We start from the raw sequence: 14,508 nt of genomic DNA on the forward strand, positions 1-14,508 counted from the left end.
TCATCCAGATCATCTTCGCAGTGTGCAACACGCCAAGAATCTTCTGGAAGACATCACCCTGCAGCACGAGGCGTGTTGAACCTCGTGCTCAGTAGCTCATCACATCTCGCAGCGTGTGAACTCACGATTAATATAATTGTGACTCATTGTTTAAACTCAGTGCGAGTTCTCAAGAACAGTTAAACAGACAGATATCAATTTAAAGACTAACTCAAGCGTGAAACTCATTTACAGATTCTGTGCGGATCTCATCTACCGGCCACGTGCTCAACGCGTGTCTCCGCGTAACTCGCATATTCGAAGGACTAACACCCGCCTTTTCGCGTTAAATAAACCGGCCACGACCGCGTAACATCCCCGCGGCGTTAATTGTAATTCTCATTTGTAAAACTCATATTATAAGTTTTGATTTTTATACAGTTACTGTAAAACAATTAATTTGCATATGTGCATACTTATTTTTGTATTATTAATATTACAATTAAAATTAAGGTTACGAATGTCGGTTTAAAGAAGAGTTAAAATTTTATACGTTTAGTTATATTTTGTATTTTTCCACATTGTCATTAATACATGTAATTAATGTTGTATGAGTGACAATCAAAATTAAGGTTTTTATTTTATAATGGCTGCAATTATCAAGAAATTAACAGAAATATGTTGATATATGTTGCGTTTATATATAAAAAAATGTATTACAAAAGAGAATTTTGTAAAACAATTCATATTTATAATATAATAAAATTTGTTTAAACATTTACAACTCATGTCAATACATATACAGCGTGTTCCGTAAGTCGAGGTCAATCGCTCGGGAGATGAATAAGGAACCAAAAACAAGAACAAAAATTAATATAAACATAAGTACAAAAATGCGTTGTTTCCAAGTTATCACCAGTTTTAAGTCGCGCGCGCGCGCGCGTGTGTGTATGAATCTAAAAATTATATAAAGTGTTTGAAATATACAATATAACAGCAACACCCGTACAATAATTAACCACAACTTATTTACCTTATGCACAGATAAGAAGCCGTGGAATCCAAGGTCGCCGAGGAATAATATACCCAACAGTGGTTGCACAAAAGAAGCTTGCGGCACGAGCAAGAAATCATAATAAATTTTGTATAATACCTCGTAAACTCTCACAAGCGCTTAGATATTGATTATTCGAATAGGAACGTTAGCACATTGTATTTTCAGCCACAACAAAAGAAATTTGACTAAAGTTCTATCGCTTCACAATCCAAGTTTGTTCACGGAGAAAGAAAGTTTGTTAAAATTAAAATTTAATTGTCTGTAGATAGATAGATATATTTTATTGCCTTTTTCTTCGGGTTACAATTTATCATAATAACGTCAATCCTCTCACACACATACACATCGCTGCATTCTTATAACTCATCCGTCTGCTCTTACAATCTTCACACTCATTCCTTGCTCTCTTACTCATTCATTTCCCGTCCTCCTCCATCTCACACTTTCTTACACCTTTTCCCTTCGCATAACGTCTTAAAACTATAATTTCTTATTCTACTTTGCTCTCTCACTCTCTCTCAGACCTCCGCTTCCGAAACACTCTTGTTTGTACATTTCACTTCCGATCTATTCCCTCTCATTATCAATCCATTTTCCACTCACCCTTCCCCCCTTTCTCACCCCATTCTCTATCCCTTCACTCTCACCCTCTCTCTTTCTCCCTCACCTCCACCTCTCTTCTTTCCTCCATTATTTTCTCCTCCCCGACCACTTCCTCCCTGAATTCTTGTATCTTTCTTATCTATACCTCTTTCTCCCCTTCTCCGCTTAGCACCCTTTCTACCCAATTTCTCTACATCTTTTCTGCTCCCCAACTTTTACATTCTTCCCAAACATGCTCCCAAGACTCCGTAACTCTTCCGCATACCCTGCACATTCTTCTCTCCTCCTTCTCCCAATACTTACTCTCCCTCATCTTTTCTCTCACAAGGGGATTATCAAGCCGCGCCCCCCGAGATTTTGTTAAAAAAAATATATGTTGTTTGGCATCCCTCCCCGATATACGCGGTACAATAAGTCTTGCCAATGCCCATTAATTAACGAGAAAAAAATTATTAAAATATTGCGCGTGTGTAATCTACCGAGACGATAAACCTAACTTCCAACTGTTAGCGTGGTCGTGCGTTGAAGGCGCGCGGCTAGAACGCTGGAGGTCTCGAGTTCGAGACCAGCTTTTTTGGATTTTTTTTTAATTTTATTTTTTAATATATGTAATTAAAACGTCGCAACAAATATTTTATTTAAATAAATTAATTTCTAGTATTTAATAAAAAAATAATTATTATATTCATATGTGTTTAATCATACTTTTAATTCATAAAAAATAAAATACTTTATATTACAATATATTATATTTTATTAAAATAATGTACAGGGTGTCCCAAAGTCATGTAGACAAACTTTAGAACTAGGTAGATCTCGTCATTTTAAGATGAAAAGTCCTTTATCATTTTTTATTCTGAGTAATATTAAGCGAAATAATAATTATTGAAATATATGTCTTTTGGGCGGAACTTACTGCCTCCCACACCGCGCGGAGACGCTCTATCCATCGATACTCCCCAATCCTTGCGTTCTCTATCATCGATAAGAAAAGTGAAAGCGCGCGGGGCGAGACAGACGGTTACGATCGGTCTGCCTAGATAAACTGGTTTAAACCAGGAAACTTTTAAGTACAAACTATTTGTAATTCTAACAATATCGGAGATATTCCAGATGGAGAGAAATATTAGTTCAGCCTGTATGTAGAAATGAAAAGTATAGCTATATTCAAACTAAATTAAAATGTAACACTATAATTTAAAATCAATTTGATGTAATATGTATTTATACATGTAACTTTGATGATAATAGTAAAGGTGTTAAGAATTACGTGCAAGAATTAATTGTTTCGTTTTTAAATAGATGGCATTGTTAATAGAAAATAACAAATATTTTGTAAATGATAAAGACCAAATGCGATTAAAACATATCTTTGAATCTACAAATTTTAATTTGTTTCTTACCATACGATAGTCATATGCTATCCACTTTAAGATCTTGTCTAAAATGTCATTTATAAAGTATAGTATTACCTTCTTGTATTGAAAGAGTTAAATTGATTTTATTTTGAGAGGAGGATCGTCGTGGTTGCTGCGCCCCGTGAGGAGAGCGGAAAAGGAGCGACGCGCGCGATGCGTGCTAAAGACCAGACCGCTGGACATCCGAGTGGTCACGTAGATGGACCGGGTGGTGGAGCTCGTCGGCGGGTCGCACACGCAACTGGCGGCCCCGGAACGGATGAGAGAACTCCGCCGAGCCTGGGTCAGAACAGCGGGGGCGCGGGACGCCGTCGGTGGCCGCGGCAGGCCCCCGCCTCGACCGACCTGCAACCCGGAAGCCAGCCGGCGCCCGTTGCGGCAGAATTGCCGCGCGGTGCGCGCAGGAGGGCGGAAAGGATGCGTTGGTCGGGCGGGCGGGGACTGTCGGCACGGTTGCGGACCTGGAGGAGCTGGCGGCCTTGGTTGCCAGATTCTTCGGGGAGGATGCATCTAAGGCGGTCGGCGGCGGCGCCCTAGGCAACCGTGATCGCTCGGCACGGTCGCGGGGGGCTCGAAAGCGGCGGGGCGGGGGGTGTGGCCGGGAGCGGGAGGATGCTAGGCGTGGGGGGCGAGGACCGGCACCGGCTGGTTCCTCAAACTCAGAAGAAGGTCGCGGGGGCTGGGTGCGCGAAGCCACTCGCCTGCAGGCTCTGTACAGGACGAACCGACGCAGGGCAGTCCGAGAGGTGTTGCAGGGGCCCGCGGAATTCTACCAAGTGCAGAAGGAGCGGGTGTACGCATACTTCGAAGGGCTGTATCGCGGAGGGGAGGACCTGGCCGGGGCCGGGGCAGCGGTGAAGCGCGCTGACCCCTCGGTCGGTGATGAGGACGCGTACCTCACGGAGCCGTTCACGGTGCGAGTCGTACTCCGCCGGCTGAAGCGCTGAGTAACTCTGCGCCGGGGCCGGATGGGGTTACGTACAAGGACCTCCGTGCAACGGATCTGGGGGCGCGTCTTCTGACGGCAATGTTCAACGCATGCCTACGACTCGAGGCAGTGTTCGTGGCCTGGAAGATCTCCAACACAGTACTCATGTACAAAAAAGGTGACCGCGCGGATTTGAACAATTGGCGTCCTCTTGCTCTCGGCGACACCACCCAGAAACTCTTCGCCGCGCTCGTAGCCGACCGTCTGACCGGCTGGGCGATCGAGAACAACAAGCTGAGTCCGGCTCAGAAGGAATTTCTGTGGGACGAGGGGTGCTTTGAGCACAACTTTGTCCTGCGTGAGATCCTGACTGACGCGCGGAGGGCTCGACGGCAGGCGGTAGTGGCGTGGCTGGACCTATCCAACGCGTTTGGTTCGGTCCCGCACGCGACTATCCGCCACGCTCTCACCCGTTCGGGGGTGCCGGGGGGCCTCATCAATATATGGGCTTCCATGTATGATGGGTGCTCCACGCGGGTGCGGACCGCCGACGGTTTCACAGATCCCGTCCCAATTCGCTCGGGGGTGCGCCAAGGTTGTCCGCTGAGCCCGATAGTATTTGACCTCGCTATCGACTCGGTACTGCGTGCAGTTACCGGCGTTGATGCGGGGTACGATCTGTCGGGTGTACGCATTAGCACTCTCGCGTACGCGGACGACATAGCACTGGTGTCCGACACGCCCGAGGGAATGCAGCGGCTGCTTGCTGTTGCGGAGGAAGAAGCATCGGCGGCGGGATTGCGGTTCAACCCGGAAAAATGTGCCACCCTCCACATCGATGCGAGGGCAGGCGGAAGGGTCCTGCCTACGGTCTTCAACCTCCAGGGACAGCCCGTTTCTCCCATAGCAGAAGGCGAGTCCTATGGGTATCTCGGAGTACCGACCGGCTTCGGGGTCGACCAGACTCCATATGCTACCATCGGGGGACTCCTTGAAGACATCCGCAAAGTGGACTGAACCCCTCTGGCCCCGTGGCAAAAGGTGGAAACCGTGGCGACTAACATCCTGCCACGCGTGGACTTCCTACTTCGGGGCGCCACGGTGATGAACCGTCCCCTCCGTATCGCGGACAAAGAAATCAGGCGTATCACCAAGGCCTGGCTCAATCTCCCGCAGAGGGCGAGCGCGGAGGTGGTCTACCTCCCCCCCAGATGGGGGTGTGGACTGCTTCCGCTAGCTGACTTGGCTGACGTCCTGGCCGTCGCGCACGCCTTTCGTATGCTTACGGCGGGCGACGCGACGGTCAGGAGCGTCGCACACACGTCTCTGGCGGGAGTGGTAGCCAGGCGTATCGGCCGTCCTCCGACCAACGAGGACATCGCGGCTTTTCTATCAGGCTCGCTAGATTACGACTTCCGCGGAGGGGGCGAACAGTCGCTGTGGTCGAGGGCGAGGAACGCGGCGCGGAGACAGTCGAAGAGGCTGAACCTGAGGTGGCGATGGGTCGGGCCGACCGCGGAGCTGCTCGTTGAATGCCGTGGTACCCCCAGAGCCGAGGCAGTCGTTAAGATCTCACCTGGCGCTCGTGACCAGGTGGTGACGCGACTTCGCGCTGCGGTGGCGGTTTTTTACAGTTACAATCTACTAGCTAAACCGGACCAGGGAAAAGTCAACGACGTGTCGCGGCGCGCGGGAGTGAGCAACCACTTTGTGCGCTGCGGCAGTTATACCCGCTTCGCCGACTGGCGATTTATCCATCGAGCCAGACTGGATGTTCTCCCCCTGAACGGTGCACGCCGTTGGGGGGAGTCGGACCGGAGGTGCCGGCGTTGCGGGTTGGCCGACGAAACTCTTCCCCACGTCATTAACCACTGCGGGGTTCACACGGCCGCCATCCAGAAAAGACACGACGCGTTGCTGCATCGGCTGTGGAGGGCTTGTCGGCTGCCAGGGGAGAAACGAGTTAACCAGCGGGTGGAGGGCATCGATGGGGATCTGGCGAAGCTGCGCCCAGACCTCGTGGTCAGGCACGAGCCCTCCAAGAGTGTCGTCATATGCGACGTCACGATGTCCTTCGAGAACCGCTGGAAGGCGTTCGATGATGCCAGGGCGAGGAAACTTGCCAAATATTCGCCATTGGCAGAGGCGCTGCAGCGCGGGGGATACCGGGTCGTCGTGACGGCCTTCGTCATCGGTGCTCTCGGCTCGTGGGATCCGACGAATGAGGAGGTGCTACGCCTGCTGCGAGTTGGCAACTCGTATGCCTCTATGATGCGCCGCCTCATGATATCGGAGACCATTAGCTGGTCGAGGGACATCTACGTGGAACACGTGTCCGGCGTTCGCCAGTACGCTGCTCCTTCCCGCCTCGCCGGGGTTGGGGCGACTGCGACGCCTCCAAGAACCATTCGCCGGCGCTGGCCCGCACGGCCTAACGATGATTAGAATAATATATATTTTTCTGTGATATGCAATCGTCCTAATTTATTCCGTATGTGTATGTATGTCGCGTTGCATGCGTTGTCTGCCCACAGTTTTTCTTTTCTTTCTAGTTATTTATTTATTTATTTATTATTTTCTCTTTTTATTCTTTCTCTTCCTGTTTGCGCACCTTGTACTTATTTACTTATCTAATTTTTTTTCTGTACATATATGTATTTTTGCGCATTAAACAGTGCGTGTGTGGGCCTCAATGTTCCGAGAATGAATGTCGCGAGAAAATATTGTATTTTAAACGAGTGTGAATGTCGCGGAATGGAGTGCATATACCGTTTTTAATTTAATTAAGCAAAGCTGCCGCGCGGGCCCCTGGATTATTTTTATTATATTGACGCTAAAACATCTGTAATAGATCCAGGGGCAGCAATGAGTATTATTTATATACAAACAATATTTATACATTTATTTAATATTTTTATATATGTTTGCCAGAGCGCTGCCCCGGCCGAAGAACCGGTGCAGCACGTTGTACTAATATATTAACCGTGAATTGGGGAAGGCAGGCTTCCCCCAACGCGTGTTTGCAAACCAGCCCACTGGCAGGGGGGGCAATTGTCCCCTGCCCATCCAATTAATTAAGACCCGGCGCGCGGCATTAAGCCGTGTTAAATATGTATCACCCCCGAGGGGCCCCGGTCCCGAGGGGGAACATTAATTGAAACAATAAATGGCTTACCTTCTTGTATTGAAAGAGTTAAATTGATTTTATTTTGTTCTGATAGCATTGTAGCACGAATAAAATTAACATTTTCAAATACAATTGGTGTATTAAAATAATCTTGATTTCTTAATGATGCAATCATCTTCCATATGTAAAAAAGATATCCCATAGCGGGAAATAAATTTTTATTATTAACGACATGATTTAATAAATACATAAATTCATCATCATTTGCATCGATTTCCATAGTTCTTTCTCTTGAAGTAATTTTCATTCTGCCACTATGTCGTAGTACAAACACATTTTTTGAATGATCCCATCTGTAAGTGTTATTAAAAATTATTACAAAAAGTGTCTCAGGTTAAAGGACTAATGTTTAAGAGTAAATAGAGCTTATAAATCGTGTTATATTTCCAGCTTGTCAATCACTTCTTTCCGCAAGCTGTTATTGTCTATATTACGCAAATTTTAAAAAATTGCCATTTTGCTTTGTCCACGCGTGTACACCGTGTAAGATCGAACGGAATTTAAAAACAAATACGTCAAGAGATGTCCTCAAATAATTGATCGATTATTAATTAAAGAAATGATTACATGCAAAATTATATTTAAATGAACAATTACTCGACATACACTTGTCTATACAATATTGCAGTGTGTTAAGCACGTGATCGTCAACTGATTCGAGCGGAGATCTTGATCTTTAAAAATGCGGCCGCGCAACACGGCGGAAATCTTGTCGAGCGTTTCGAATTCGACGCTCTTTCAAAGCAGAGATTTTGACTGCGGATGGATCGTCGGAGAATCGATCGCTCGAAAAAATTACGTACGCGATGCAATCACGGGGTTGGATTATAGGCTAGCAGATACCGACATGTGACTGCCGAACACAATTTCGACACAGGCTTGTGCTACGGATGCAGTATGCAATAACGCAGAAGACTTGAGGTTGTCACTCACAGAGTGGGACAAATCTGGACGATACCCGTCGAAACAAAAAAAACACAACCGATTCTCGGACAATAATGCAAAAATTTGCAGAGAAGAAACACTTGTTTTCCGACGATGTCAGTTTTAATCACGCTACTGATATCTACAACTCACCGATCTCGCGAAATACGGAGTCGTGAAGCAGCCGAAAACGACCGAATAGAAAACTTCGGATAGACCACCGATACTTTACGAGTCAGCTGCAACGCACCGGGTTAAACAAAAACATCGCAGAAACCAAGATATTGCGAACTAAGTCGCGATCATGCCTATTAATGCAAATATAATAAAACGGTATAACTTTTTAACTTAGCCGTATAAAAACTATCTACTTCCAAAATACCGAATTGTTTATCTAACAAGGAAGATTAGGCAATCCGAAAATTAAAAAAATATGATACTTTGTGTGCATGTAGAGTTGTTCATCTGTAACACAAAACTATTTTTTGTTTGTGCTAAATTTCACTTCAAAGGGGTAAAACCACCCCTTACAAATAAAAGGGTTTTTTGCTTTTTTTGATATAACTCAAAAACTATTTAAGATATCAAAAAAGTTTTATACAAAAGTTTTATAGTAAAAACAACTATATTTAACTGTAGTAACAGAATTAGATAAAAAAAATTTTTAACAAAATTGTTTATAAAATTACAAAAAAAATTTTTTTTTAATTCTATTATTGCAGTTAAACGGAGATGTTTCTACCATAAAACTTTTGTATAAAACTTTTTTTGATATCTTCAATAGTTTCCGAGTTGTATGGAGGAAAGTGAAAATTGAAACACAAACAAAAAAGTTTTATATTAAAAATAAATTATTGCACACAAAGTTTCACAATGGTGAATATTTAAAGATTCTTTAACTTTTTTTGGTGGAAAACTTATTATTATTATTGAGCGTATTACCTGATTAAATCGTTCTTATAATGAAAAGCTTTACGCATATAGAGTAACAAATAAATAAAAAATTTTTTAGTTGCGGCTCAAAAATCATTTTTAAAGAAATAAAGTATTTTTATATATAGAGGTTTTTCACTTTTCTCCATACAACTCGGAAACTATTGAAGATACCAAAAAAAGTTTTATACAAAAGTTTTATGATAGAAACACCTCCGTTTAACTGCAATAATAGAATTAAAAAAACATTTTTTTTTTTATAATTTTATAATCAATTTTGTTAAAAATTTTTTTTATTTAATTCTGTTACTGCAGTTAAATATAGTTGTTTTTACTATAAAACTTTTGTATAAAACGTTTTTGATATCTTAAATAGTTTTTGAGTTATATCAAAAAAAGCAAAAAACCCTTCTATTTGTAAAGAGTGGTTTCACCCCTTTGAAGTGAAATTTAGCACAAACAAAAAATAGTTTTGTGTTACAGATGAACTACTCTACATGTACACAAAGTATCATATTTTTTTTATTTTTTGGGTCGTCTAACCTTCCATGTAAAACACACTGTATAATGCTATTACAAATGATAATTTATTTATAAGAATAGATAATTGTGCTGAAATTAAATCACAATTATATGTAAAATTAGTGACTTATTTTTAAAATTTGTACTTGTTTCTATTTTATGCAGTAAAAAAAAATTTACATAATAAACAATTACATATTTTTAGACAATTGTGCATGTACACCGACTAGCTGAAATAACGATTGTTTAGCGGCAACGGCACCCAGCTTGCATGAGCTAGCGAGATGTGTGTCAATTCGCACGACGAAGCGCGTACGTGTGCTGTGGAGCGTCGAGAAGACGAAGAGGACAAGGAAAAAAATGCGTGGGAAGTTTTCTGATGTTTCATCCGATAGCGAAACCTTGCGATTGAGAGAATAGGCATATGAGATTCGCGTTTACTTGCTAGTGGCGTGCAATAGTTCTCTTATTTGCACATGTTGCCTTAAGCGGGTACGCATAGGAAAAACATATATGCAGCGCAGACGCTGATATTCCTGAATATAATTAACATTTTAATTATCTAGTAAATTTGTTGATCGATTGTGCATTTTATTTATATTTTAAATTTTTAATTATACAATAATAACATGATATGTGATAACAATATACACTATTACTATCTTGAAAAAGACAAAATAATAGTATTGGCCAAACATAACCGATTAGCCAGCTATTTGAACAAAAAAAATGCCTGTGGTAATTTTGAAGGAGTGGATGTATCCTGCACGAGCTTGTATGGCTCGTGAAATGTGGTTTCTTGGCGAAATGATGACACCCGGATCCTTTGATTTATTTTTTCGTGAGTTTTATTGCACGGTGATAACAAATTTATTAGAATTTACTTGGCTTTACAAAATATTTCGCGTTCTACTCGAAGAGGTGACGTGTTCTGTGTTTTATATTAGAGTGTAGATGTGTATTTATAATTGAAGTAGATTGGTATTTTGGAAATCGGATTTTTACTCTTTATCTATATACAGGTTGTGTTGATAATTCTTGAAAATTGCATCTACTGATGCTGATTTGGTTAGATGACGGTCCAAAATTTATTTCTGATGCTTTTTATATGAGATGTGCGGAGCAGTGAGTGTTACGCGGATGGGCCCTCACTTCTCGTCGCCATGGAGAGTTATAGGTTCATTGTCGAACAAACTCTCCGTCGTGGCTTAAGCGTTCATCTGTGTTTCAGTCTTGGTAATGTAACAATAAGGTGCGTGAGAAATCATCTCAGTCTGGGTTTCCTGGTGTACCAGTGGCGAAGATATCAATGTTCTTGTGCCGTGGTACTATCCGGCGAGCTAATGTCCGGCGCCAAAACCAGCGTGACCTCGAGCTTTCTTCGGCTGCGCCGAGTACTACGAGTTGCTCCTGGTGTTGCGAACGCTCTTGGTCCACTGACGCTTGTGGCTTTAAACGGCATACAGCCCTGCTAATTTACTTTTCTTGTGACATCTGCGATATTCTCAAGTGTCACTTGTAGCTCACTGTGCGTTGCTTTGCAAGCACCAATTCGCTTTAATATAGCCTACTGTGCGTCGTTCTACAAGCACTATTTAACGTTTATGCTTTCTGATCTAAGATCGAAAAAGTTATTCTGGGCTCAGTCGGGTCGACTTATATAGATGGCTTGGAGTGTTCTTATTCTCGAGCTAATACTTTGTCCGCTGCGTCACCTAGCGGCGCGCTTTCGCACCGCGGCCGGTTTGCAACGGCAGGTTGTCGACCGACAAGAGTCCGTGCTTGCGGCCTTGCTTTCGTTCGGCGGGCAGTCATTTGCGGCGGTTTGTAAAAGCTGCCACAGAGAGACCTTTCTTTAAAAAAAAATGAGATATTTTTATGCGTAAGCTTGAGCACGTGCCGAGAATTCTGATAGGATTCTTGCCGGCAGTAACCAATAAAAGCGCACGAGTACGTTTGATAAATCGAAACTCGTTGAATATTAGCACACAACATTCAAAAGCGTAATACATTAGTAATGACGCAAATAACCTGTATAGGTATTTTTTCGCGCTATAAAAGTTTTACTGCCTTTAAAAAAAATCAATCGTGGTTTAAGCTGCGGAAACAATCATTAATAATTCGTCGAATATCTAAATCGATTGATCACTTGATTGAGTCGATTAGATATCGAAAGAAATCGAATCGAGTTAGCGAAAAAAATCTGGTCGGAACCGAAGTTCTTCCCAGACTTCTCTCATATAGTCGACTAATGCTACTGTCGTCCTTTTTCTTCGAAATTTCTATTACTAAATTATTTGTGCTTTGACATTCCCTATAACATTTAAATCTGACATTCGAGCTAGCCAGTCAATTAAGTGGATCTTCGGATGATTCTGAAAACACGTTTGTGTTTCATGTGACGTATACACAGTGGAATTATTTTGCATTGTTGAAACATACGTAAAAATAATTGAAGAGCCCGCCGCAAGACAGCATCTCACGGGAAATTGATCCCGATCTATTGCTACTCGTTCAATCTTTGTCTTAGATTATCGAAGACGACACCGGCTTGTCCTGCTAATTATCCGTGAGCTCTCAAATCGTACGCATCGTTTGGTACTTGATCTCATCTTTTTGTAAAGTATCGCGGAATATTTCATCTTAGTGAAATATTATACAGTGTAAATTATTAACTGCATTTATTGTCTCTTTGTTAAAAACGTCACTCATTACGTGTAATCAATATTTTTTTTGTTTAACTCTTCTGATCGTACCGGTTGCCACAAGGTCCATCGAGCTTCGTGCTAAGTATTTTGAACAATTTTATTGAGTACGGATTAATATAATCTTTCTCGACACTCAGTTTTATCGCTTACATAATTCGAACATTTATACTTACGTTTATAGATAATTACTCGAAACATTCAGTTTAACTCATTTCGTATTTACTTAATAACATTCACTTTTCACGTGCCACCCATTTTTTTTGCGACTTTATCTCTTAAGCGAGAACAATCCATTTGCCTCTTCGTAAATAGTACAATCTGGAACAACCGCAAAAGAACCTAAACGTCTACCATAGGTAAAATTTTTACATACATCAATCGGATAATTGGTATATTTTCTGCAGAGTAGATTCCCGTTCTGAAGGAAAAAGAACTTTTTCCAGTATGCAAAAATGCTCTGCAAAATTTATTCGTGTTACAATGTAAACTAATTTTTTAATTGCAATTCTGGATACCCAGCCCCACATCGCACATGATATTTTCGCATTTTGATGTGTAGGAACGACGTGATTTAGAGCCTGCCGTTGATTGATTAGACGCCATACGTTTGACTTGTAATCAGCACATGATACAAATACCTTTTTGTTTGTTCATATCATGGCTTCCCACTTCGCACGATTTGTTGTTAAATTCTCTAAACAAATCGTGACTTGTTGCTTCCGGTGATCGGGAGTCAACGGTATTTTGCAGGCTGAATGACAACAGTGATACATGGTTTCGTTTAAACGTTGCCGGGCTGCCCTATCTGATACCACTAAGTTTGCTCTGTTAATCACTTCTGGAACTGTGCCAAAAGAACAATCTACAACAGCAGGGACGAGTGCTTCGTCTTCTTCCAATCTAATTTTATGAGAACGACGATTATGATTACGATGATTATGTAAAGTATGATCTTCGTCCTTGTTATATTGTCATAACCATCGTCGAATTGTTGGTTCAAAGCACGTAATATAAGCAACAATTTCTGTTACTGATTCTCCCGCCACTGTTTAAAGTGCTACTTTATATTTACAAATATAAAATTGACGCCATCATTAATAATAAATAAACTTTTGGGTGATGCGTAAAACACAAAAATTACTTACTGCTACGGTATTACAAAAAATGATGCTAGAAGTACAAACATTAAAATCTGGGCAGAAACAATGAAAAAACACAAAGTAACATAAACGCAATACACTATTAAACTACATTGTGTAATTACTGCTATTCTAATTTTTTTTAAATAATATTGTATATTGTTAGCGTATATTATGTTGTTATCGTATAATTAAAAATTAAAAATATAAATAATACGTCCAATCAATCGACAAATTTACTAGACTATTAAAATGTCAATTATATTTAAAAATAGCGTCCGCGCTGAATATACAGGGTGTCTCAAAGTCATGTAGACAGAATTTGGAGATAGGTAGTTTTTTAGACAGGTAGAAGTTTTTAAGACAAAGAAAAGTTCTATACCATTTTGTAAAATTCTCAACCGTTATTTAATAAAATTTAAAATGTGTAAAACGTATAGGCGTAAGAGGGACAAAGAAACTGCGGGTAAATGAGCGCGACAGACGACAGGGCCATTTCTAGTCATTCGCTTGTCGCGCTCACTCACGCGCAGCTTCCTTGTCGCTCTTACGTCTATACAGGGTGTCCGAAATATTATTAGCAATATTGTCGCGCGGCGTTTCACCCCCGTTCTCTCTCTAAAACCCACCAGCTCTCACCTGCCGCGCCCGACTTATTATGTGCTCCGCGCTAATTCGTCAAAATTCAGTAATTTCTTACTCGGTAACGGTTACGAATTTTACTAAATAATATCTGACTTTTCGATTTGTATTCCCGATATCTATCTACAGTTACCGGGAAGGAAACCTTATTTCAAACACCCTGTATAATACTCCAAAAGAAATTACATAACATTAATAATACTGAAGATATACTATATCAACGTAAAATAAAAAAATACGTCATTCTTGAATTTAAAGAATTGAAGAAAATTCAAGGAATTCAAGAAATTGAATAAAGATAAGAAAGTCAAAAAATTCAAGACAGTCAAGAAATTCAAGACTGTCAAGAAATTCAAGACAGTCAAGAAAATCAAAAAGTTTAAGAGAGTCTAGACATTCCAAAAAGTTAAGAAATTTAAGAATATCAAGAAAGTCAAAAAGTTCAAGAATTTCAAGAAAGTCAAGAAA

The 14,508-nt window shown here is 41.5% G+C and overlaps 1 protein-coding gene across 4 annotated transcripts in view; it reads right to left on the reverse strand.

Moving 5' to 3' along the window:
- The window catches only part of LOC139104110 (fatty acid synthase-like), a 317,124-nt gene that overhangs the window by 97,784 nt on the left and 204,832 nt on the right, over window positions 1-14,508 (reverse strand). For all 4 annotated transcript variants that reach the window (XM_070659343.1, XM_070659342.1, XM_070659341.1 and 1 more), the window contains exon 10: window positions 7,161-7,465. In XM_070659343.1, coding sequence (XP_070515444.1) covers window positions 7,161-7,465 — 305 coding nt within the window. The remainder of the gene's footprint in view (window positions 1-7,160; window positions 7,466-14,508) is intronic.

The sequence above is a fragment of the Cardiocondyla obscurior genome, linkage group LG07 (assembly GCF_019399895.1).
Source record: "Cardiocondyla obscurior isolate alpha-2009 linkage group LG07, Cobs3.1, whole genome shotgun sequence".
Taxonomy (NCBI): Eukaryota; Metazoa; Arthropoda; class Insecta; order Hymenoptera; family Formicidae; genus Cardiocondyla; species Cardiocondyla obscurior.